The 24,099-nt window shown below is 49.1% G+C and overlaps 1 protein-coding gene across 1 annotated transcript in view; it reads right to left on the reverse strand.

Moving 5' to 3' along the window:
* Nucleotides 1-4,979: 4,979 nt before the first annotated feature.
* Nucleotides 4,980-24,099, reverse strand: part of FHDC1 (FH2 domain containing 1) — a gene marked incomplete at its 3' end in the record, with an annotated part of 33,407 nt that continues 14,287 nt past the window's right edge. The window contains exons 4-11 of the mRNA XM_082838075.1: nucleotides 21,074-21,159; nucleotides 20,881-20,981; nucleotides 18,117-18,187; nucleotides 17,909-18,016; nucleotides 15,712-15,782; nucleotides 12,930-13,047; nucleotides 9,248-9,412; nucleotides 4,980-6,998 (exon numbers count right to left, since the gene is read on the reverse strand). Of these exons, the coding sequence (XP_082694201.1) occupies nucleotides 4,980-6,998; nucleotides 9,248-9,412; nucleotides 12,930-13,047; nucleotides 15,712-15,782; nucleotides 17,909-18,016; nucleotides 18,117-18,187; nucleotides 20,881-20,981; nucleotides 21,074-21,159 (2,739 nt within the window). The remainder of the gene's footprint in view (nucleotides 6,999-9,247; nucleotides 9,413-12,929; nucleotides 13,048-15,711; nucleotides 15,783-17,908; nucleotides 18,017-18,116; nucleotides 18,188-20,880; nucleotides 20,982-21,073; nucleotides 21,160-24,099) is intronic.

The following is a 24,099-nucleotide window of genomic DNA, read 5'->3' on the forward strand; positions in this document are numbered from 1 at the left end:
GCTGACTTGGTATAGGTCTGGGGTGGGACCGGGAATCCCACAGCAGCCCTGGGTGACCTGTCGCACGCTGGAGCACTCCACCCAGGGCGAGTGGGTGCCACTGGTGCTCCGACACTGTTAGGGGCCAGGGATCACTGTGGAGAGCCCACCGCCCACAGCAAAGAGCCGGCTGTCACGGAAGCAGCCCACTGGCCCCACGGCCGGCTGCCCTTGGCTCACGCGGGCAGGCCCTGGCCACGCAGCTGGCCTCGTCACAACCCTGCCACCTGCTTGCTGGTTGTCAGGAGGCTAAGGGACTGTGGCTGAGCCCGGCTTTTCCCCTGGAGAACTGAAAGCACAAGGCACCCACCTTTTCACTCGGCCAGTGTGGCATCAGGAAGGACAGACAAAAGGTAGTCTCCCACAAGAAATGGCCCATATTTATTGGAGCTGGCCTAGGGGATGGGAGCTTCTGTGTCTGACCTGAAGAGTGGAGAGGCTCTTTCTTGTCCAGCAGCGGAGAGTGAACATGACTGGTGTCCTCAGTGGCAGTGCCTGCACCTCTACGTGATGCCACAAAGTAGGGGGGGAATGCTTGTGGCACCCTGGTGTTTTCCTCTAGGAGCACTGTTACAAGTGAGGTTCTCTTCTATAGAAACGGTGCCACAGTCCACCATGGAGGGGTTAAAGAGGTTTCTAATGGGCTGTCCTGGAAACCTACCTACAATGCATGACACGGCTGCTCGGGGAATGTGCATTCTGAAAGGCTCAACTCTAATTGCGAGCAAACGTGGGGAACATCATTTGCTTGCAAGGTAGGGCCCGCCTCTATGACTCAGCTTTGAATGTTTCTGAGGAGGCTGGGGACAGAGCCCGGGCCCTGACGGCAGAGGCCTGGCATGAACGCGCCTAAGAGGACCCCAGGCAGCCTCCTCACGGACAGGCTGAGCCAGCTTCATTCCACAGGCTGAAGGTCAGGTCGTGCCAGGCTCTCGGTGGGCCCTTGGTCAAGGGCCCATGAATAAGGAGACTGTGAATGTTGCTCAGGGCCGTGACCCCTCCTGCAGTGGGGTCCAACTGTCCTACCTACCAACCACAAAGCCAAAACCTCATTGCAGGGCTCTGGCCTAGAAGACAGAAAAGCCACTTTCTACAACCGCAAGAATGTTACCTTTGTCTTCACTGAGGCGATCTAATGAGCCATAGAGCATTTTACTGGAAGATGTTTGCAGATGAAAACACCCCCAGGGAGAGGCTGCTCTGGGTTCTGTTTTCAAGTCTGCGCAGGATTCATTCCGAGCTATGCACTGTGGTTCCATGGGTGCTGAATAGGGTGGCTCTGCAGACCCACTGTCACCCGTTTTGTTTGTGCTCACGGCCCAAATAATTTTAAGAAGTACTTAGTGAGTGACCAGCTGCAATGTCTCATATTCAAATTTGGCTTATACGTTTATGCCAAATTTGGCATATGTGTTTACAGTTTGGGGACACATACACTGAAAAAAAAAATCTCTTCTATTGTTTTTGGCATGACGGAAGCATGAAGCAAAAGACTAAAGTTTAAGTTTCAATAGAAAATTCTGTGAAATTGCAAAATGTCATCACTGCCAGACGGGAGGAGATAGAGGAAGGATACTTCATCCTCAGAGGCAGAAGGTGGTGGACTTGTGCACCTCGGAAGCCTGAATTAATAGTTCTACCAAACCATTCTGGAGCCTCTGGCCATAATATATAAACATGCAGACTCTTGAATGAACAATTACGAAATTGCGGTCCCTGGTTTCAATGAGTTATCTTCGGGAGGAATACTAGAACCCAGGTTCCTTGTGAAAGCCATAAAATAAAGGGTATAAAGAAAACTTCTTGAGACTCACTGTGGAAATAAAAGGCCTTGCTTTGGTTTGGGTCAGTAAGCCCTGGTACTGCAGAGATGATGGTAGAGGGAGGGGTCCAGTGCCCCAAACTGCTTACAACCCAAGCAAAACCAGGCTACAGATGTCCACGGGGCAGCAACTCACAATGAGGACATTGTGCCATCTACTCTCTCATCCGTTGTTGCCTGACCCTGGGATCTTACTCTAACCCACTGTCAGCTAAACTGGGAGAGTAGCTAGGACGAAAACTTGATAGGAAACCCCAAGGTATGAGGCTCATCTTACACACAATCCCCCTTTTCAAACCAACACTGTGTTTCAAACAAAAGCACACCTCCCTCCCTCTCTTATTCCTGAGGCAGCCACAGAGGTGAGCTGCTATTTCCCAACAGTGTCCTGAGCCAAAACACATGAGAACACACAGGAGCAGATCCAGACTTGCTGGCCCCACGGAGATTACACAAAGCTTGGTCCACAACATGGAACAATGTAAGCGTGTATGAGGTGCTGAGCATTCCACGCATGGCCCACGTGTCAGATGCATGCCCACATCCCAGGTCTGGCGCAAGGCCCACTCCCTGGGCCTTCGGTTAAATGCAGGTTCTGTGCTCCCAAGAAGATACACATCAACAGCTGAATTTCGGCTCTCGAGCCCTTTGAAGATAGGACTGCTGTATCCCAGCCCTCTGGCACCTCCTACAACCCGCCTTCTCTCTGTGCAGGAAACGACACACTCTCTTACTGGGATCACACAGCACACATATCTACAGAAGCAGCCAAAGAGAAAACACAAATCCCATAAACAGGAACTTTATTAAACTACACATTACATAAAAGGACATATAAATGGACCTTTAAATACATTCAGTTTATCTTAAATTCATATAGAAACTTATTTACAGTTCTGCATTATATATTTAAATTATTTTTCCAAGCTTACTACCAATAAAAGGTAATAGAATGATCACCTGTTCACACAGATGCATACAAGCTGTCCATAGGGCTAAGCAAAACACCACTTCTCAGGAAACTCAGCTTATTAGATATCAAAGCAACAACTCATTCTGAAGGTGTTTTCTTCTGAGTGGCCCTTTATGTGAGACCTCTGCTGTAGAGATGCTGGGGCTTAGTTCTGGAAGCTGATCCCAGGGCAGACATGGGTCCTTGGTTGTTCATGATGACTTGGACTCTTGGAGTTGGAAGGACCCTTGAAGACCATGATCGAGGCCATGCCCCTACTTCTGCAGACTGGGAAACAAAGGATTAAGAAGAGGGAGGGACTTGCCAAAACCACACAGCATCAGTGATGGAACAGGGACTCTGATCCCAGTTTCTAGGGTCCCGCCAAGGGGCCCCGACCCTGGCACTACTCACAAATCCACAAACTTTTGACCTCTTTCACAGGCCCTATGGTTTGAACATTTTTGTCTGCATGGTTAAATACATGATTTTTAAGGCTTTTTGAGATGGTGAAAATGGCTCAGGATTCATCTTTGTGGAGCACTGGAAATACGTACTGAGGCCTGCTTTTACAAGAGGTTTTGTGGTCAAGTGCCTTACTTCTTCAACCATGAAGTTTACCTTTTCAATTTAGCTGACTTACGGAAGCTCAGAGTTTCCAAGTAATTTGAATGGAAGGCAACATTCTACAGGAGGGAGACTGTAACATCGACCATATGGATTCATCACAAATACATTATATTTGCCGAAATGCACCTACCGCTGTCAGATCTAAAACAAAGTTTCACTAACAAGTGATCAAAAGTAAAAAATAGGGGGGGGGGGGCAATTTTTAAATAACAAAAAAGTTTCAAGAATTCCCCCATTTCCCAATTAGTCAGAGGGAAATAGTGAACTGGCACTGAGTAGAAATAGTACATGTTTTCCTCTTTCTTTTGAATGAAGCCTGACTTTTTTTTCCAAAAATTTCCTGATAATATAAAATCTTCTTAAAGCAATTTTTTTTGGTCTGTTTTTAAAAACTTGATCTGTTTTTTCTCAGGATTTAAAACCACTGTACCAAAGAACAGACAGCAACATTAAAAAGTATCGAGAGAGAGAGGAGAGAGAGAGAGGGAGAGAGAGAGAGAAGAGGAGAGGAGAGGAGAGGAGAGGAGAGGAGAGGAGAGAGAGAGGGAGGGAGGGAGAGAGGTGAGAGGAGAGAGCTTCTCTCCAGGCTCCAGGTCACATTAGCGAAGGAAAGAGTGGGAGACTGAAGGGTTTTTTCTTCCCTGTAACTAGAGCGAACACAAGTCATAGCAGCCTTCACTCAGTTTTACAACAGATACTCAAATGAGAAAACACAACGGGAAAGATGTGCTCAGCTGAACAGTCCCTGATGACCTTCCATCAAAATAATGGCAGCTCTAAACTCTGGAAGCTTCAGCATTCTCCCGGGGGCTGCCACCCATCTGCAGGGGAGACTTGCCCCACTGCCCACGGTGCCTGCCCCAACACACAGGAGCACCCGATTTCCGTCCACCAGTCTCACTTTCCCTCCTGTCCACACCCAAACCCTCACCAGAGTCAGCAGGGTGAGGCGAGCAAAGAAGAAAGTCTTCAGGAAGACGGGGCCAACCACAGAACACCCAAGGTCTTGCGGAAGTCCAGTTGCCAGCTATGCACAGGGTGGGCAGGTGGAACCCTGAGGCCAGGGAACACAGGAAGATAAAAACATCTTCACCGTTTCCCCCCTGGGCCGCATTTCACTCCGTGAAAGGAACCAACTAAAACAACGTTTAATTTTTATATTAAAAAATAAGTCATTGATACATAAAAACTGGCCCCAAATCTTCTTTTACTTGTTACATAGGAAAGTCATTTTCCTCGTCTGAGTCGTTCACGGGTCTCTGTGGTCTGTTTGGGAGACGGGGGTCCGCCTGGTCCACCTCCGGGGCGCGGGTGGAGATGCCTACCCGTGGCGGCAGGACGTCCGACCGGCAGTTCATCCAGCCAGAGTCAGCGCGGCATGGTGGGCGGGCCCCACGGCTGCACCTTCGGTGACAGGAGCACTGGCAGGTGGCCCCGGCGGACTTTATGTGGAATAGACATTCGGGGTCGGCCTTTCGCAGAAATCAGTCCTCACCACCCGAACCCCAGGACGCGAGCGGGGAGCGCGGACGCCTCTCACTTCCACAAGGGATGGAGCCCCTTCCCCAGCGCCCCCCGACAGGCGTCCTTCAGCCGGAAGGAGGCCCTTTCCCCGGCCCCGCGGCCCTTCGGCGGGGCCTGGGCGCTGTCTCCGGGGCCCTCGGCTGACTCGGGCCCCTTCCGGGGGGCGCGGACGCTGCCGGCCCGCCGCAGGGCGCCGCTGTCCTTGGGGGCGGCGTCCTCGGGGCCACCCTTCACCTTCAGCTGCCGCTGCGACACGGTCCGGGTGAGGCCCGGGGATCTGGCCACAGGCGGGGAGTCGGTCCTCTGGCACCGAGACGAGGAGGCGACCGTGTTGCGGGCGAAGCTGGGGACCGGGGCCGGGCCGCGGGGCGCGCTGGGGGCCGGCGGGGCGCGGGGCGGCTCCTCGGGGCTGTCGGGGCCCTGGGAGCCGGAGCGGCAGATCTTGTTCTCCTCGGGCTTCTGCCGTGGAACATTGCGCAGGGGCTTGGCGCTGGGCTTCCTGAAGGAGCTCCTGGTTGGCGCTGGGGGCTCCCTCCCGGGCCGGACCGCCGTCGAAGGCCTCCCGGGCGACGCGTTCGGGGTCCCCAGCACCGAGCTGCGGCGCGACAGCGGCGCCGGCGGGTTAGCGCCGACGGGGCCCTCGCGAGGGGCGCGCTTGCCGGGTGGGGGGGCGCGGCCGGCGCGCGAGATGGGCACGACCTTGCGCATGCTCTCGCTCTCCCAGCCCGTCAGCGTCCGCACCGGCCCCGCCGCTGCCGCGCCCCGCCGGGCAGGCCCAGCCCTGGACGCCCCCGTCGACGCGTCTTTGAGGGGGCTCCTCTTCGGGGCCATCACCTCCCTCCCTCTGGCCGGCCTGTCCTTGGGCAGGCCCCCCTTGCAGTCCGGCTCGCTCTTCCCTGAGAGGGAGCCGCCGGAGGCGGAGGCGGCAGTGGGAGCCTCCGCAGGCGGGTGGCAGGCAGGGTTTGAGGAGACCTGGCTGCCGCCCGTCTCCCCAGCCCTGGAGGACACGGAGCCCTCCCCGTCGCCCCCCTCCCCCGGGTCCCCCCCTTCGGGTCTGGAGTCGGTTCCCTCCGAGCAGTCCAGGGTCAGCGAGCAGTCGGTGGTGTCCGAGATGTAGAACAGAGACCCAGGATCTTGGTTCTCGGGGTTGCTGCTGCCCTCAGATACTGGAGCCGCGCTGATGGGCTCATCCGGGGCAGCGCTGCCATCCCCCGGGGTCGGCCTGGGACCCCCCTGGGCACCTCTGCCCACGGGCGTCGGGCTGCCGTTGCTGGCGCCCAGGGACTGCGGGTTCTCATCCCCCACGGACGCCAGCTCCATTGGGCTGAAGTCATTTACGGTCAGCGGGGCCAGCTCCTCCGGGCCCTTGGCAGCCTGGAGGTCGAACTGGGCCAGACCCGTCACCAGCTCATGCTCCCTAATCCCTAGAGCCAACGGCGAAAGTGGAGGGGACCGCACGGAACCCAGGCCCACGGGCTCGCTGTTCCTCTTTCGGAGGATGCTGACCCCATTGCGCCGAACCCGGGGTAAGGCGGGGGCGGGTTCTTCAGGTCGGGGCGCCGGGAGCTGCCTCGGCCAAGCGGAGGTGGGGTGGGGGGTTTCCTCCTGGCCCTCCGAGACTGGAGGTCTGTGTGCTGGGCTGGAGCCCTGGTCCCTCTGTCCTCCAGGCTCCGTCCGGGCTCCGCTGGACGGGGCCTGCCAGGGGCAGCTCCGGGGCAAGCTGTGGAACTTGAGCTCCTCGGGGCTGTCAGTGGAGCTCTCCAGGAAGGTCAGCAGCTCCCGGTCGGCCACGATGCCCAGGGAGAGGCGGGAGCGGCGGGTGTTGGGGGGCCGGTAGGAGAGGCTGATGGGCCTGGAGTGCAGGAAAGGCGGCAGGTCCTCCACGCCCCTCTTAGTCAACAGCTCCACGTCATTCTCACTGCTGCTCCGGCCGAATCCAAGCTCCCCAGCCGGCCAGAAATGCCGTTTCTGCTCCAGCTCCTTCAGCCGCTGCAGGCGCCTCAGCTCCTGCACCTCGCGGTCGTGGTTGTCCTGAAGGAGGGACGGAGAGAAGCCAGAAGATGCATGAGACACGTGGGACCCAAGTGCAGTTCCAGAGACAGCTACCCTAAGACCCCACTGAGAGACACAGGCTGGAGGAGAGACCTGGGTCATTTGTTTCACCAAGGGAGACAGCCTGTGTTTGCATGCGAATGTGTGTTTGCAGTGCTTGTGTGCCCAGAGGGATGGAGGCCTCTGTTCTCTGCAAACAACGTGGGCGTGGCCGGGCGTGCACACTAGGCCTGGCCCCAACCATCTGCCTAAAGTTGTCATCAGATCCCCTGGGCCCAACTTCCAGTCAAGGCATCGTGCCCTCAGTGTGGGCTGTGATTCCACACATGCCCGAGACCTCAACTCAGAGGAAACCCAACTTGGTTTCTAAGCAGGGCAGGAGAGAAAGGACTTCCAGGAAAGTGCTATTTAGGCAAGAGCAGGGAGAAAAATACAACGGGTGTTAAAAGAATCTGTGTTGCATGGAAACATCTACACACACACACACTCATGTGCACACATTCTACTTAACAGTGATTTGGACGCATAAATGTAGACTCAGGACATTAAGAGATGCCTTTCAATCTGTGTTCTCTGAATGCTCCCTGGTAAAGAAACACCAGAAATGCCACCGAGGCTCTGTCCCTTGTGCCCCACCCACTTCCCACAATCGGAGAGGAGGATTTGCTTTACAAATCTTTCTCCCTTTCTCCCTGCTCCAAGGAGCCAGCCCTCCCGCCACAAACCGAACCGGAACAAATGCACACACCAAAGCACGCTTTACTGTCCTTAAATATACTCGTGTCACATAAACGTGCAGATGTCGCACCCAAATCTGCTATCATTGGCGCTTTTTACTTGAAAATCAATTTCCTCAGACAGTGGACTTTCCCTTCCAAGTTTCTGAGAGGCTCTGGCTCTGACCGGAAATTCTGGGCTCCTCCTGCAGCTCTGCCCTCGGGCTCCCCAAGGTCCCGGGTCTTCTCCTTTCAAGGCTGCCTGTGGGAGGGCATGGGGCCAGCTCCTGGCTCTCAGGACAGCGGGGCTGAGAGCATCATACAGGTGGCCTCATGGGCCTGGAGAATTCTGACTGGGAGCGAGGGCCTCGGAAAGAGCCAATTTGGCGGCTACCGCCCACCAGCGCCTCCGCCTGCTGACCTCACTGCTTGGATGGGGGAGAGGAATCGTGGCCACAGGCTCAGCCTCCTCTTCACTGGACAGAGAAAGGCAGCTTGAGAACTCCAGCGACTCACTTAGGGCTGGGGAGATGTCTGAGCAACCCCTCAGAGAAATGCAGCTAAGGACACATCTGTACTTAAAACACAGGGAAAGAGGTGACCCACGACTACTTGGTTCCTTATCAGCACCTGAAATGATGGGATGTTACTTTGCTTTTAATTGACAGATGAAAGTTTTATTTGCAAAGCCAAGCAACCCAGGCTTCCCTGGTGGCGCAGTGGTTGAGAGTCCGCCTGCCGATGCAAGGGACACGGGTTCGTGCCCCGGTCAGGGAAGATCCCACATGCCGCGGAGCGGCTGGGCCCGTGAGCCATGGCCGCTGAGCCTGCGCGTCCGGAGCCTGTGCTCCGCAACGGGAGAGGCCACAGCAGTGAGAGGCTCATGTACCGCAAAAAAAAAAAAAAAAAAAAAAAAAAAAAAGCCAAGCAACCCAAAGAGTTTTGTGGCTTCTGCATGAACTCAGAGATTATTGGAGCCGGAGGCTGAAGGGCAAGAAAGCAGCAGTCATGTTCAGACAGCAGCAGACTCCCTCACTATCAGGGCACTTTGAAGCCCACTCTGGCCGAGGACAGCCTGGTTTCCCAGATGCCAACCCCTGGCAATAGCTATGGAGCTTAAAACAGGGGAGTGAGGACCTTCCCATCATCCCGCTGCGACCAAGGTCCCCCTGAAAGAGGAAAGTGTCTCCTGGGAAGGGGGGAGGATCTTCAAAGAGGCGTCTTAATATCGTGACTGCCATCCTAAAAAAACCTAACAAAATGCTTTTAGGGCATCAGAGCGAGCGTAGGAAGGAGCAGCTAAGTAGCAAAGGCAGCCAAACAATAGACTCCTGCCAACAGGGAAAGACTCGGGGCTGAGACGGCAGAGCCCTTCCCCGGAATCACAAGTGACAGCCGCGCTACACCGCCTGGGCCAGACCTTCCTGATGCCCCGGAGCTGCTGAAGCACCTTTCCACCACAGGCAGAGGAAAAAGAAAAATCCTGACAACTCAGAAAACACAGAGTCGTACCTTCACTGCTTTGTTGAATTTGACACAGAAGTCTCTGAATATCTGAAGGCACTCGTCCAGTTTCACGGTGTCTTTGTCTTCACAGAAAAAGTCGATGAGGGTGTGGGCCTCGTCCTGGAGCTTTTGCTTCCAGCGCTCCAGCTCTGCCAGCTTTCCCAGGGCAAACTGCGGGGAAGGGGACAAACAGCACATGCTGAGGCGAGCGCTCGGCCTGCTGCCTGGTGCCTGGGGTTCAGTTTCAGGTCTCACTGCACGTCCCTCAGAGCTGACAGGAGAGTAATTCACCCCGAACAACACCTTGGGGAAGCGAGGGGAACCCCTACGCGAGGCCTGAGAGCCACAGGAGACTGAAGAGCTTTAAGCTGGAGGATGCCACCGACCAAATGTTCCCCTGTAAAGTCACTGGACGCATGGCACAGGAGTGCAGTTGGTGTTGTTAAGGAAAACTCTGCATCTGTCTGTATCTGTTCTTCCTTCTCTCATGACTGAGGCTTATACTGGGCCAAGGGTCTACTTCAGGGTCCCAAAAGTCACTTATATTGACCAGTTGTCTTATCCAGAGGTCTGCCCCATTGAGAGGGGTTTAAACTTACCCCCAAATGAGCTCTATCAGGGTCAGTGTCACCCCCGCAGGGACAAACGCCCAGCCAGGGCTTCTTATCCGAGTCAGCTCTGTCTATGGCCCACACTTGCACCCCTCACCCCCAAGCCATTCAGTAGATTTGGGGTGGACCTGCCATTACTTTATTAAAACTCCCAGGAGGTTTTGATGGGTACCCGTGGCTTGGAACTACTGCCCTATACAAATCAGTCCTCTTGGCCTCTTTGTTTTTTTCCTAATTCTTCTAGGACAACGTCTCCTAGGCCCGTATAGACTCAAGTACTGCAGCAATGCGGTGCGGCCGAAGGTAGCCCGCTCTCCTCTGCTGAGCCCCAGCCCCTTCAGGATGGGGATCCCCAGGGCCAAAGGCACAAGCAAATGTCCCCGACGGCAGCTCAGTGACATCTCCCGTTGAGCTGAGGTGAGGAAGCAGCAGGTAGAGGAGATGTAGCCCCGGGGAGACAGCATTTGGGGTCACGCCGAAGCCTGACGGTGCTTTCTCTTTCACTGGATAACAAGGCTTATATGAAGAAGGTATATTCCTTTACGAAACCACGCTTCTATTTGAGAAAATTCTCCTTGGGTGGAGGGCTGGGCGTGGGAAATAGGGAAGTTGCGGGCTGCCCACCTGGCGGATGGGCTCACTGCTTGAACACTAAAGAGAGTCTCAGGAGAAACTCCGAGAAGACGCATCCCCTCCCACCTACCCATACACTAACCCCCTTCCGAACCCTTTTCTTCCACTAAGCACATTCGAGAGGTAGCAGGAAACCAAAACGATTTAGGAAACCAAATGCCAGAGAAAGTAACCATCTGAGTCAGTAACCTGAGGCAGTGTGTGCGTTCACGCTGAATTTTTCTTCGAGGAGAGAAGGGTATTAACGGAAGGCTAAATCTTTGCCTGTCATTCTCACACAGGGCGAAAGGCGGATTCCAGCCAAGAACAGCTCAACTGCAGAAAAACAGGACTTTGACAAGAATCTTCATGGGAGCTTACTCCACCTGAGATGTCTCATCGCAGATCTTGTGGCGGACAGGGAGAGTGCCTGAGCGCTCGCAGTCCCCTTAGGACTCGGGAAAGTGAAACATTCTGAATAGGACCTGAAAAGCCACCACGCTCAGAGTTGTTTGCCAAGAGCTAGTTGCTGAACCCTTTCCTCATGGTTAAGGCCACAGATGAAAAAGCCCAAAGCAACGCTGGCAAAGCATGAATGACAGATTGGCAGTTGTCGCAGCAATCTCAACTTTCCAGCTCAAACTTGTCTGCTGTGGACCAAAGTTCCACGCCAGTACACTTGGTACCTCTCACCCAAAGGGTCAAAACACTGAAACAGATCTGCAAAACTATGTTCCTGTCATTTTTCTGCTCAAAAATGGTTCACCATAGCTTAGAGAGCAAAGTTTTCAGACTGGCATTCAGACCCCTTCGTGGCCGGACCATAACCTAACTTAAAAAGTTGTATTTCCGGGCTTCCCTGGCGGCGCAGTGGTTGGGAGTCCGCCTGCCGATGCAGGGGACACGGGTTCGTGCCCCGGTCCGGGAGGATCCTACATGCCGCGGAGTGGCTGGGCCCATGAGCCATGGCCGCTAAGCCTGCGCGTCCGGAGCCTGTGCTCCGCAACAGGAGAGGCCAGAACAGTGAGAGGCCCGCGTACCGCAAAAAAAAAATAAATAAATAAATAAAATTGTATTTCCCCCATTTAAAAAGAAAGTGAACTTAAAAAAGAAAAATAAATAGCTGTGTGGAACAGTTTACATAGAGAGATAAAGATGACTACCAGGAGGACGAGTTTAGAGTGAAAACGAGGTTGCTTCTGAAGAACAGTCCGGGGGTGTGGATTTGCATCATAAGCCTTTCTGTGCTACTATTTAGCATAAGAGATTAACATTTAATATAAGAACTGAGAAATGAGACCTTCAGAATCCTTCTCCCAATGTGTGACAGGCCTTCCCCTTGAATTTCTGGATTTGTTCCATTTGTCTTTACTGCTGAGTGTTTTCCTAGCTACTGTTAGATGATTCTGTGGTGGTGTTTGCTTTGTTGTCTCACTTTGAGAAGAAAATCTGTGCACTTTTAAGGGAAAATTAGAGTTTAGTGACATATGAAAGAAAATACAGAACATGTGTTTAATAATAAAAACAAACTCCCAGCAGAGCCAAACAAAATCAAATGTTCACTGACGGGAGCTGCAGCTCACAGCATTTGATGTGACTTCATTTCAAGGAAATGAGGGGAGGCTGAGGTTGGTCCAACCCTCAAAAGCACTGGTCCCTTTCCACCGCCCAGGGCAGCCCTGCCTCACTGATTCCAGCTCATGAGCCTCGAAGCCCTGACACTGAAGGCAGCACACCATTTCACTGAAGACTGAAAGCATGAAAAGGTGCCACCTTTTTTTTTTTTTTTACAAAATAAGGAAGATAAAAGAAGTATGTCAGACTGTGATTAGTGAGTCACAGTGAGCTGTCACAAACGTGTTCTCTCTGCTGGGTTTTGTTGATGTTATTCCGAACAGCTCCTGCCACGCCCTGTGGGGCTGGTGCAGTTGGGGTGGTGAGAGGCACCGACTCTGGTGTGTTCTCCTGCCCTCCCTATAAAACATGCCAAAACGGAGCTTGTTTCTGCCACACAAACAACTGAAGGAACAAAAGCCCAAGTGCTCAGGTGTCTTTAACGATCTCCGTGGCACTTCCTACTGGTGTCCAAAAGTTCGAGTGGGAGACAGGAACTCCTGAGCCGTGCTTTAGAAGCAAAACCTTCTAAAGTTGCCAGACTGCTGCCAAGTGTAAGCATAAGGGATCCCAGTTCACTCGCAGGCGATGCCATCATGCAGACAGAGCAGAGACAAACAGAGACCCTGTCCCTAACCAAAGCCTCAGGGTTAGACCATATTCAATACCCTCTGCCACAAAACCAAGCCAGCAGAGGCTGGGCACCGAAATACAAACCTCCTCTTACCGACTTGGGGGAAAAACATATGCATGGGAACCTGCTGCTTCCACAAACAGCCCTGCAAAGGTAACCAGCCTTGAGGGGCTGCTGAAGATGAAATCAGGGGGACTGACTCGAATCATACACACACCTGAAGGAAATCTTCCATCTGCTGACAGAGCTCACCATCCCGCTGGACGTTCTCCTTTAGAGATCTTGTCCTGACAAAGAGCGAGTGCAGCTCTGCCTCTGTGTTATCCAGAGATAATCTGAAAGAAGAAAGGGGAGAGTGGGTACCTGGCACAGGAGGCCAGGTGTCACGCAGGTACATCAAACAAGACCCTGGAAACAGAAGGGGAGAGCTACCGTGATTGTCTACCGACCTCTGTATCTAGAGTTTCCTCCTATGTTTCCTTAAGAAGCGATTCCTTCCTAAAGACACACACTGGTTCAAAGACCAGGCTGTAATTTTGTGCTTGCTGGTGAGATAACTGAAAGCATGGGAATTGTGAAGCTTTTCAAAAACTAGGTCTGAACATCTTTATGCCATCAGCATTAGAATTCAGCAGGACTCAGATACTTAGACTTTCCTCTGGCCATGAAACGCAAATACAAAAGCTCTAACCCATGAAAAGCAAGGCAGAGCATGCTGATAAACGGGATATTAAGGGTGATACGGAGACACTACACAGACTGCATGTTGCTCGCCACAGGCAACCAGAGTCAGCACTCTGTGTCTTAGAGAGAACTGACACACAGCTAACAGTTCTGCGGAGAAACGGTGGAATTGATGGCAAGGCTTTTGTTACATATGTCACACTCAGATTAAAGGAGCATGAATGATGTTTCTGTCGCTTGGTAAAGCGAATAGATGAAACCTAAGTCCAGGTGGAATTCAATTAGCAAATTCATAAATCAAGATGCTTCCATGCTTCCATTGATCAATTCTAACTTTTTTTTTATGCAATAGTTTTCCACCTTCAGGGGCTTCCCTGGTGGTGCAGTGGTTAAGAATCCGCCTGCCAACTCAGGGGACACGGGTTCGAGCCCTGGTCTGGGAAGATCCCACGTGCTGCAGAGCATCTAAGCCCATGCGCCACAACTGCTGAGCCTGTGTTCTAGAGCCCGTGAGCCAAAACTACAGGGCCCACGTGCCACAACTACTGAAGCCTGTGTGCCTACAGTTAGTGCTCCGCCACAAGAGAAGCCACCACTAGGAAAGGCCCACACACCGCAACCAAGAGTAGCCCCTGCTCGCCGCAACTAGAGAAAGCCTGTGTGCAGCAACTAAGACCCAACGCAGCCAAAGATAAAATAAATAAATTTATAAAAAAAAAATAGGGCTTCCCTGGTGGCGCAGTGGTTGAGAGTCTGCCTGCTGATGCAGGGGACACGGGTTCGTGCCCCAGTCTGGAAAGATCCCACGTGCTGCGGAACGGCTGGGCCCGTGAGCCATGGCCGCTGAACCTGCGCGTCCGGAGCCTGTGCTCCGCAACGGGAGAGGCCACAACAGTGAGAGGCCCGCGTACCGCAAAAAAAAAAAAAAAAAAAAGTTTTCCACCTTCACTGGTCACTGGCACCCACCTATGACCTGTTTGTACTTCACTTTCCATTTCAAATAAATAACCTTAGTAAATAAGTTTTTTCTAAGACAAGATCTAGCTAACTTTCCCCATCTAACTCTGACCAGAAATGGAACGGTTATTTCTCTATGTATCGCTTAGAAACATTTCCACACTAGGAAGTGGAAAAAATATTCCCACACAAATTTGTTAGTAATTCAGAAACCAAAACAGTTTGCATCTTTGAAAATGCTCATTCTTTGGGGAGAACACTCTGGTGATCTGTAAATACGAACTATGAACTGTTTACATCGTTGGACGGATAATCTCACTTTGGGAAAGACATGTCATCTGTGGTTAGATGTTTGCAGTCGGTAACACTGAGATGCGGGCCAGTGGCGGGGTGGGGCTTAGAAAGCTCTGGTTCATGTGTTTATGCATACGGTTCACAGCTGTCCCAACTGGATAGAGTCCCTCAGATAACAAGCAGATGACATGCACTGGGCTGATACGTGAGGTGAGGGGCTGGAGCCAGCTCATGGGACGCAGCTGTGGCTGTGGGTATCTCTCCCCAGCTCCACAGTCAGTAGGGCCACATTGGGAGCTTGAGATCAGCCATGGCAGCAGTATTTACGCCATGGAAATCAGCAGTTGCCACAAATCAGGACTTTTCTCCCTAAATAGCTGGTCGTTGAACATTTACCACTGATGCATGGATATGTATTATAAATTTAAAAGCACAGGATTCAAAATAGCATGTATACACAGATTACAGCTATGTTAAAATACACATCTATATTAGGATCACAAGTGATCCTAAACAGTGATGTAAATACAGCTTTATGTTTGGTAGATACTTCCTCTGCAAAGTTGAGTGACTAAAACAAAATCCTTTCACAGCCCTTGGTATGGTTCCAATTTCTTTTAATGCAATAGAAAATAAACGTACCATGTTAGATTCTAAAGGAATCAGTGATGTATGGCCCTGGAAGCTTGCCTGATATATACTAACTCCCAAGGTAACAGGCTGTGTTCTTTGAGCCCTATCTTTTGGGTGTGGAGGTATTTGAAGTTCTTAATCCATATATATATATATTTTTTTTTTTTTACACTGATGAGATTCATTAGAATAGACTGCAATAGGAGTTTTTTAGATTAAAAGTAAAGATTAATTTTTCAAAACCCCCAAATTCCAAAGATGCACACATACCTCTGTAACCAAATGAAAGGAAGGTCTGAAAGTTCAACAAGACAAAACTTTTAAAATTTCAAACCTGAATCCAGAAGTTGTAAAATATTCATCAGTTTTCATAAGAAGGTAGTTAAAAAAAACAAAAAAACCTTGTTCTCACAATTCTCTTCCTTGCTTACCTAGCAGCCTCCTGAACATGATGCAATTTTTCAGAAAAGTTTAGAAGCACGGCATCTTTCTTCTGGGCTTCCTGGAACAAAACCAGAATTTCCTCTCACTATATAGGGATAAAACTGGAATTTTGTCCACTATACGGAGAAAATTTTTTCAGGGCTTACAGGAACCATAAAATCACTGTTCCCATTTTTAGGCTTGATACATTCAAAGCAATTCACTGAGTCATGAACTCTTAGTCTGATATTCTTAGTAAGACTGACCAGAACTCTCCTACTCTCAAGAAACATTTAACTTCCCAGAACAACTGATCCTGACATGAAACACGACTCATGTGCATGAAGACTCAGTGGAAGGAGGCGGCGGCTTAGCAGGGCTCATGGTTCTTAAGAGAATCCAATATGTCCTGCTGAAATACCACCCATACCTATGCGTATGCCTCCACTTGACCGAGCTACTTGCAGCTTAGACCAGTTTGCAAACTGAGTTCAATCAGAAGGTGCACAGGCCATGGGGGTGTTTGGATTCTTCATCTGTTCAGAGGGTACAAAGAAGGCAGGTCTGAAGAGGGCAGTTACCAACTCAGGAAACTTCCCCACGTGGGCAGGGACCAAGCTACGCAAAGCACCTGGGTATGGGGATCTAAAAGGGCAGCCAGGAGATGCTGCAAGCCACATGGGATGTGGAACACATTTTCTGGTTTCAATGCCCTGAAAATTGACACAAATTAGTGCCAGGTTCAATGTGCCCTCTGTCTTCTGAAGAATGCAGTCACAACAGTGTGTATTGTTTATGGAGAGCTTACCATATTCGGAACACTGAGCTAATAAGCACGTTCTGGAATTATCTCCCTCCACCTTCTCAATTACCTAGTTTTGAGGTATCACTACCCCCGATCATTAGATGGAGAAATTGAGGAACTTAAGGCTTAAGTAACTTGTCTGAGGCAGTACAGCTAATAAAGGACAAGTCAAAGTCTCCCCGTTCGGGCTTTTCTGGTGGCGCACTGGTTGAGAGTCCGCCTGCCAATGCGGGGGACGTGGGTTCGGGCCCTGGTCCGGGAGGATCCCACATGCCGTGGAGCAACTGGGCCCGTGAGCCACAACTGATGAGCCTGCACTGTGGAGCCTGAGGGCCACGGCTGCTGAGCCCGCGTGCCGTGACTGCTGAGGCCCACGTGCCTAGAGCCCGTGCTCCACGGCGAGAGGGGCCGCCGCCGTGGGAGGCCTGCACACGGCGGCGAGGAGTGGCCCCCGCTCGCTGCAACTGGAGAGGGCCTGCGTGCAGCACTGAAGACCCAACGCAGTCAAGGATGAAATGAATGGGATAAATAGATTGAAAAAAAAAATCTCTCTGTTCTATTCTGAAACTCATGCTTGAAACAAGGCTGCAACACAGCTTTCCTCCCAGGTGAAGCTATATCTATGTGATCGCTGTCAAAACAACAAGGAGATTCAAAGGGAAAAACAAACCAGCACAATTCGCTATTTGAGATAATTTAACAACAAAGAGAGAACTGTCCTTGGCTCATCTCTGACTTTATAACTAGTTACTGGGGTGTCACATAGACCCAGTCAAAAATGCAGTTGATGGACAGGGTTCAGACCCCAAACCCTGTGTGAATGGCAAGGCCCTGTAACCCCCAGTTCACAAAGAAAATATGCAAGTGATCCCCTCATTGCTCTGACTCTTCCACTCTTTACACACAACGGGTCAAAAATCTAGTCAGGTCAACTCAGAAATGTTTCAACACCCAGGCCCCTGCTCTCCATCCCTGTGGCCATTACTCTGATTCTCAACTCTCGCCAAACAATGAGCGCCAACTTCCACCAAGAGGTACCCCTATTTCTATTCTCTCTCCACTCTAACCCACCCTCCATGTTGCCTCATTTCCCTAGCAACAAAAACATACCTGGTCAGGCCCTGGTGCTGTGTATAAACTTCTGTTGGCTCCCCATGGCTAAAGCATGAAGTCCAGATTCCCCAGCAACCACTCTGCCTCACCCCCGACCCCTCCACTTCCCTCCAGGCCTGTAACCCCAGGTGCAGCCCAACTCAGGAATCCGCAAATAGAACCTTCCTGGCACCTACGGTGCCCTTTCCTGACTCTGATGCCACCTTACACCTCTGAAAAACTTCACTGCCTTGGGGGCGGGGGTGGGTAACGTACATTCTCTCTCTGTATCCATCACTTCCACATACCTGTGCAACAAAGTGCAGGAGATTCATCCCAGGTTTATTTGCTTTTGTGTCTGCCAATTTGAGCAAAGAAGATAGTTTAAATCCTACTGCATTGCCAGCATACCCTCCCTAAAGAAGACAAATCAAAAGAAAAAATATACATACACATTTAGACAGACAAATAAAGTTGGAAATACAACATTAAAATTTTTTTTTGAACTTCACTTACTGCATTCATGATATTCCCTGCTTGCAGCACCAAGTGTAATATCGAATGTAGTTCCTCACATGACATCAGCTCTGTCAGAAAGAACACACCACGGTACCTTAGAGAAGGCTTCAGCTTAAACACACACGAGACAGCTACCACATCCAAGTTCAAGTGTGTCTGAAGTAAGCTCTGACCCTAAACTGTATAAAAGACTGAAACAAACAAAGTAGCACACTGCACGGTATATCTAATGTACCCCTGGCTACTGGTGATGCACATCCTAGTGTTCAACTGGGAATCAAATATGTGTGACACTTAAGTATCACACATACTTTGATAATGAAAATTTTCACGGAGTGGAAAATACAAAAGCCTTAGGAAAAGCAGTACACTGTGTTACAGGAATAATCTCCTCTCAGCAGTTATTTCTTTATGGTTTCCTTTATATCCTTTGAGACTATATTTACGGACTATGAAAACGAATAGTGCGCAGCAATTTGCTTAGCTGCTGAGCTATGAGGAGATAAAAAATAAACAGGCTGGAATGACAGGTACATAACTTGCAAAGTTCCAACCCTTAGCGGCAGGAACCCAGAGAATCTTTCCATTTTATTCAAAACTCTACATTTCATTTGGATTGGCTTAAAGGTTTAACAAGGAACTTATCATTGTCACATATTGGTCAACTAGTTCGTTAAACACGAAGTCTTTTGTACACACACCTACGCAAATAAACAATATTAAAAATTGCTAATGTATCTGAAAAGCTAAAAAGAAAATTTAATTATTAAAATTACTGTATATATAGGTAACAAAATGTCACCTATGATATTGTTAAGTTAATATTCTCCATTAAGTCTGGTATTACTTTCAAAAAATTACACTTGGATCACTGCCTATACTCTGTTATCTAAGAAGGCCAGGTTTTGAAGAGTAACCAGATAAGAAACGTTTCTACCGTGCCCACAAATTTGCATCACTCAATATTAAACATATTTTCCCATCTCTACTTGAACAGGAGAGACAATTCTTTCAAAATTGCTGCTTTAGGCTTGACACAGGAAGAAATTTTAAAAGGCCTCTATATTGAAAGAGGAAAATTCTTCTTAATTCTTAGTCTCTTCTCTAAAATGAAGAAAATATGATGAGCTGAAGAGAAAAACTTAATACAAGTCAGAGCAACTAAACAAGAAAACCAAATTGGAATAAACATTCTACCACAATAACTAGGAACCCAGAAAGTGACCAGGAGGAAATCAGGCTGGAGATCCCAGCTGATGAATGCTGGAAACTGTGAGGGCCAGGGAGCACCAGAGACTTTGCCTTGGAGCCGGCATTCTCAGTGCCGTACATGCCAGAAAGCAAGCTCCCAACCCTATGGAATGAGACACTAGAGCAACCTGAGGAGGCTATCCAAGGGGCAAGCAAAAATTACCAAGTTGTTCACTCTCAAATGTAATGAGCCCACCAGGTGTTAGACTCTGGAGGGGACGCGGGTGGGAGAAGACACCACTGGAGCAGAAACATCAGGAAAGCTGGTAGAAGAAGAACAGGAGATGCCTGGGGAGGAGTCAGGACGGAAGGAGGGATGCTTCCGGAAGAGCAGGGTCCCAGCCGCCAACAGAGGCCAGAGCACTGGAGGAGACAGGCAGCTGGCCCTGGGCCCAGGCTGTGAGCACGCGCCACCATGCACACACACACCAGACACACACAACTACACACACACCACATACACACTACACGCACACCACATACTACACACACCAGACACACAACTACACACAGCACACACACCACATACACACAACTACACATGCACGACATATTACACAGACACATAACTACACACACCACATACTACACACACAGACACCCACATACTACACACAGACACATACAACTACACACACACCACATACTACACACAACTACACATGCACCACATACTGCACACACCTAACACACACCACATAATACACACACCACATACACACAACTACACACACACCACATACACACACACAGCATACCACACTACACCCGCACCACATACTACACACACAACTACACATGCATCACGTACTACATACACACCACATACTACACACACACCAGACACACACCACATACTACACACACAGACACACCACATACCACACTACACATGCACCACATACTATGCGCACACCAGACACACAACTACACACACACCACATACTACACACACAGATACACCACATACACACACACCATACTACACACACACACACCACATACACACCACATACTACAACACAGACACAAAACATGAACCATATATACACTATGCACACACCACACGCACTAAATGCACACCATACACACATACCATACACACACTAAGGACATACCATACACACACTACTATACACACCACACACCACACACACACCACACACACACCACACACATACACAGGAAGCTAATCTAGGGGAGGAACAAAAGCAAGCTGCAACCAACAAGGTTTATGCCTAAGCTTGAGATGAAGGCAACCTTCTTTTACAGGAGGAGAATATGCTAATTATTGATTGATTGGTCAGTTAATTAATTAACCGGGGGAGGCAGAAAAGTAAATGGAAATAAACTTTAAATACCATCCCTGGTAACGTCTCATTTCCCTTTTTAGAGCATATCAGAAATGGAACTTTCCATATCTAATTTTTCAATTGAACAGTTTTTAAAAAATAAACTGCTACCAAGATTAATCAAATCAAATTACACAAAGCATCATGTATTTACTCACCTTTTGTAGCGGTTCTTAGAATGGTTATATCTGTGTATAGAGAAGAACAAGAGGGCAAAAATTCTTTCTTTAGCACCATGGCTTCAATCCGCAGTGAACAGCTGAAAGACAAAAGGTACAGCTACAGTGTAGAATTTGACGTTGTTGATTTTAAAACCTTACTCTGCAAAGAACAGTGATGGGTGATCCTTACTTTGGCACCTGAATTAAGCAGTGCAGAAAGGAGTCTGCTAGGGACAGCTTGGCCACGTCTCCACTAAATGCCTTTAGTTTCTTTATCTAAAAGACAGATGGAAAAGGGGGTCAAGAAAAAAAGGACAAATGATTAAAATGGAACATCACTTTAAATTTCATCTTAGAATTCCTTTAGGAAAATAAGGATATCAGTGCTAAATTCAAATTAATAAAAATGTCAGCCTAAGAAAAGGGAATCATCACAGCTTACTACTTTGTTGTTTAAAAGAGCAAACGAGCAAATTAGGGAGAGGACAGCTGTGTCACTTATGTGGGCATAAACAATCCCACATGAACCAGAAAGCTGGAGCCACCGGAATCCTCAGAGAGGTTACTAAAGGGAAAGGATCAGTTCCAAGGATGAAAACGTTCTGTAAGTTATAATCTGGAAGGGAGACCACTGTTTGGAAGAAGAAATAAGAGACTGGATAGTCACTATAGCAGAGCCTTTGAGTCATAAAGGAAAAAAATCTTATTATTTTGAGTATTTTGCATATAAGATACTTAGACTGGGGGAGGGTGTCTAACACAGATCTTCTTTCTGAGGTCAAGTCCTCCTTCACATCTAGTAGCTTTATAGGAAGGGATCACTGGATGTTGAGGTGAGTACACACTGGCTCTCCAGCAGGAAGATAAAGAGGAAAACGGCTTAAACAATTGAAAGATCAGTGTCAAGATTTCCCCCTGTGAAAAAAAATCAGGTAATATAAAGAGTGTGTACAGTGGATCCCACTTCTGTAAATTAAGAAAAGAAGTGTCTACTATGCCCCAACCCTCCACGCACACACTACAAACACAGGAACAAGACAAACCAGACGTCTATGCTAGGTGATGCAATGACCACAGTCATTATCATTTTCATCTGCTGCTCATTTTTATTTCCTAAAATGTCCACAATAAGCATGTACTACTCCTGTAAAAAGTTATACTAAAAGTTATTAAACACACAAATATTCCTTCAACTGTAGTAAAGAAAAAAAAAAAAAAGAGTTCCAACGTAGGAATATAGCCAAACAGCTAAGCAAGTAGGGATGCAGGCAAAGAGAAAGTTCTCAAACTGCATCAGAGAGCAAGGTATGCCTTCCCCTCAGAGAATACAGGACCAAACCAAAAAACACATCTCTGTCTACTGTAATGGAGAGTCTTCCAACAACAGCACTTTATGGTCAGGAGCACCTTAAGACTGCTAGAGTTTGTAGTAAGCTATAAAAGAAAAGAATCTGAATAAATAAATAAATAAATAAATACACACACACTATACTTCAATTTAAAAAAAAGACTTCTAGAATAAAGCTGGTAGCCTGTCTTTGAAGCTAACTGTTCCCAGTAAGCACTTACCATTTTGTTATGTTTTCTAAAGCTTTCTCTCTTCCACCCCCTGGATTATGTTAGGTGCCCACAAAAATAACCTAATTTTTAAACCTCTTGAAAAATAGGAAATAGGGCTTCCCTAGTGGTACAGTGGTTGAGAGTCCGCCTGCCGATGCAGGGGACATGGGTTCGTGCCCCGGTCTGGGAGGATCCCACGTGCCGCGAAGGAGCTGGGCCCGTGAGCCATGACTGCTGAGCCTGCGCGTCCGGAGCCTGTGCTCCGCAACAGGAGAGGCCACAGCAGTGAGAGGCCTGCGTACCGCAAAAAAAAAAAAAAAAAAAAAAAAGGAAATAACAGTTCAAAAACACAGAGGAGGGGTATTTGCAAAGATGCACAAACTGAAATATCTGCATCAAAATGTAACAGTGCAGATGCACAACCCAGACACCCTGGTATTAAGTCTGGGCCTTAAGACTACATTTTTCCCCACAGTGGGCAGAAAATAGCCATTTATAGAATTGCATTATTTCCCCTACCTTTAGCGCCCCAAATTGAATTTTCCATTTTCAACCTTAATAAATTTAAGGGCAGATGGAACTTCTGCATTAGCTAAACCCAAACTAGTGCCTAGTTTCTGAACTGGGAAAGCCACAGGATGAATTCTGGGCCCTCCTGAGCTACAGTCTAATGATTCACCATATATGGGCAGGGGCAGAGCGGGGCTGTGCCTTTATGTAAGACCACATATGTAGCACGGGCAAAACTTCTGAGAATCACAGCACGGTTTCCTGTCTGAAGCACAAGAACAGGTCATGCTAAGTACACTTGGTAGATATTTTCTATTAAACATGTGCTGAACTGTAAATGAACAATGATTAATCGCCTTCACTTACATAATGAGTGAAAAATGCTTATGGAGTTCAAGAGAATGGTGATACTAAAGATAGTATTTGATTGAAATGCCACGTATACAGTTCTTAATTCCATTTCAAAATGAGATTTATGTTCATTAAGAGGGATTACTGTGCCTTCACAGAGAGGAAGGTAAAGAAGAGGGTGGGCAGACCCTAGAATTATTCTGCGTTCTCATCACAGTCAAAAAGCATTTAGCAAACGTGGTTAGGCATCATTTTCTTGGCTGTGCCTGGTTTCTGCCCTAACAGCAAACAGCGTGCTCCTTGAGACTCACGCATTCCGAAGGGCAGGCCTCCTTCATCCCCTCTAATTCCACTCACATGGGCTTGAAACAGCAGGGTTTCCCACCGGCAGACCCACCCAACAGAAGACACTGGGGCTTCCTCCTCCCAGGAACAGAGAGTAAATGAACAAGGTAAGAATGAGGTGATAAAAATATCAGGGGAGGCGACTCAACTTGCTGCCACAGACAGCAGTTCCACCTCCAGCCCTGCATCCCTGATGCTGCCTGTGGCGGTAGGGTACCAGCGCCAACAGAGAGAAGGGCTCCTTCTCAAGCCGCCTCTCGGGGCCCAGACAGGGAGCATGCTTTTATTTCTGAGTCTACCTTCTCCCTCTGCGAGTTTTAATCATGAATTTGAGGCAAGACAAAAAACGTGCCAGATAAAAGTTTTGCGGTGAAGGGCAGAGAACGTCTGAAAACAAATTAACCTGGGGTTAGCCTGGCAGCTGGGCCGTTTCCGTTCATCAGTTCAGCG

This window comes from Leucopleurus acutus (genome assembly GCF_964270905.1).
Source record: "Leucopleurus acutus genome assembly, chromosome: 4".
Classification (NCBI taxonomy): Eukaryota; Metazoa; Chordata; class Mammalia; order Artiodactyla; family Delphinidae; genus Leucopleurus; species Leucopleurus acutus.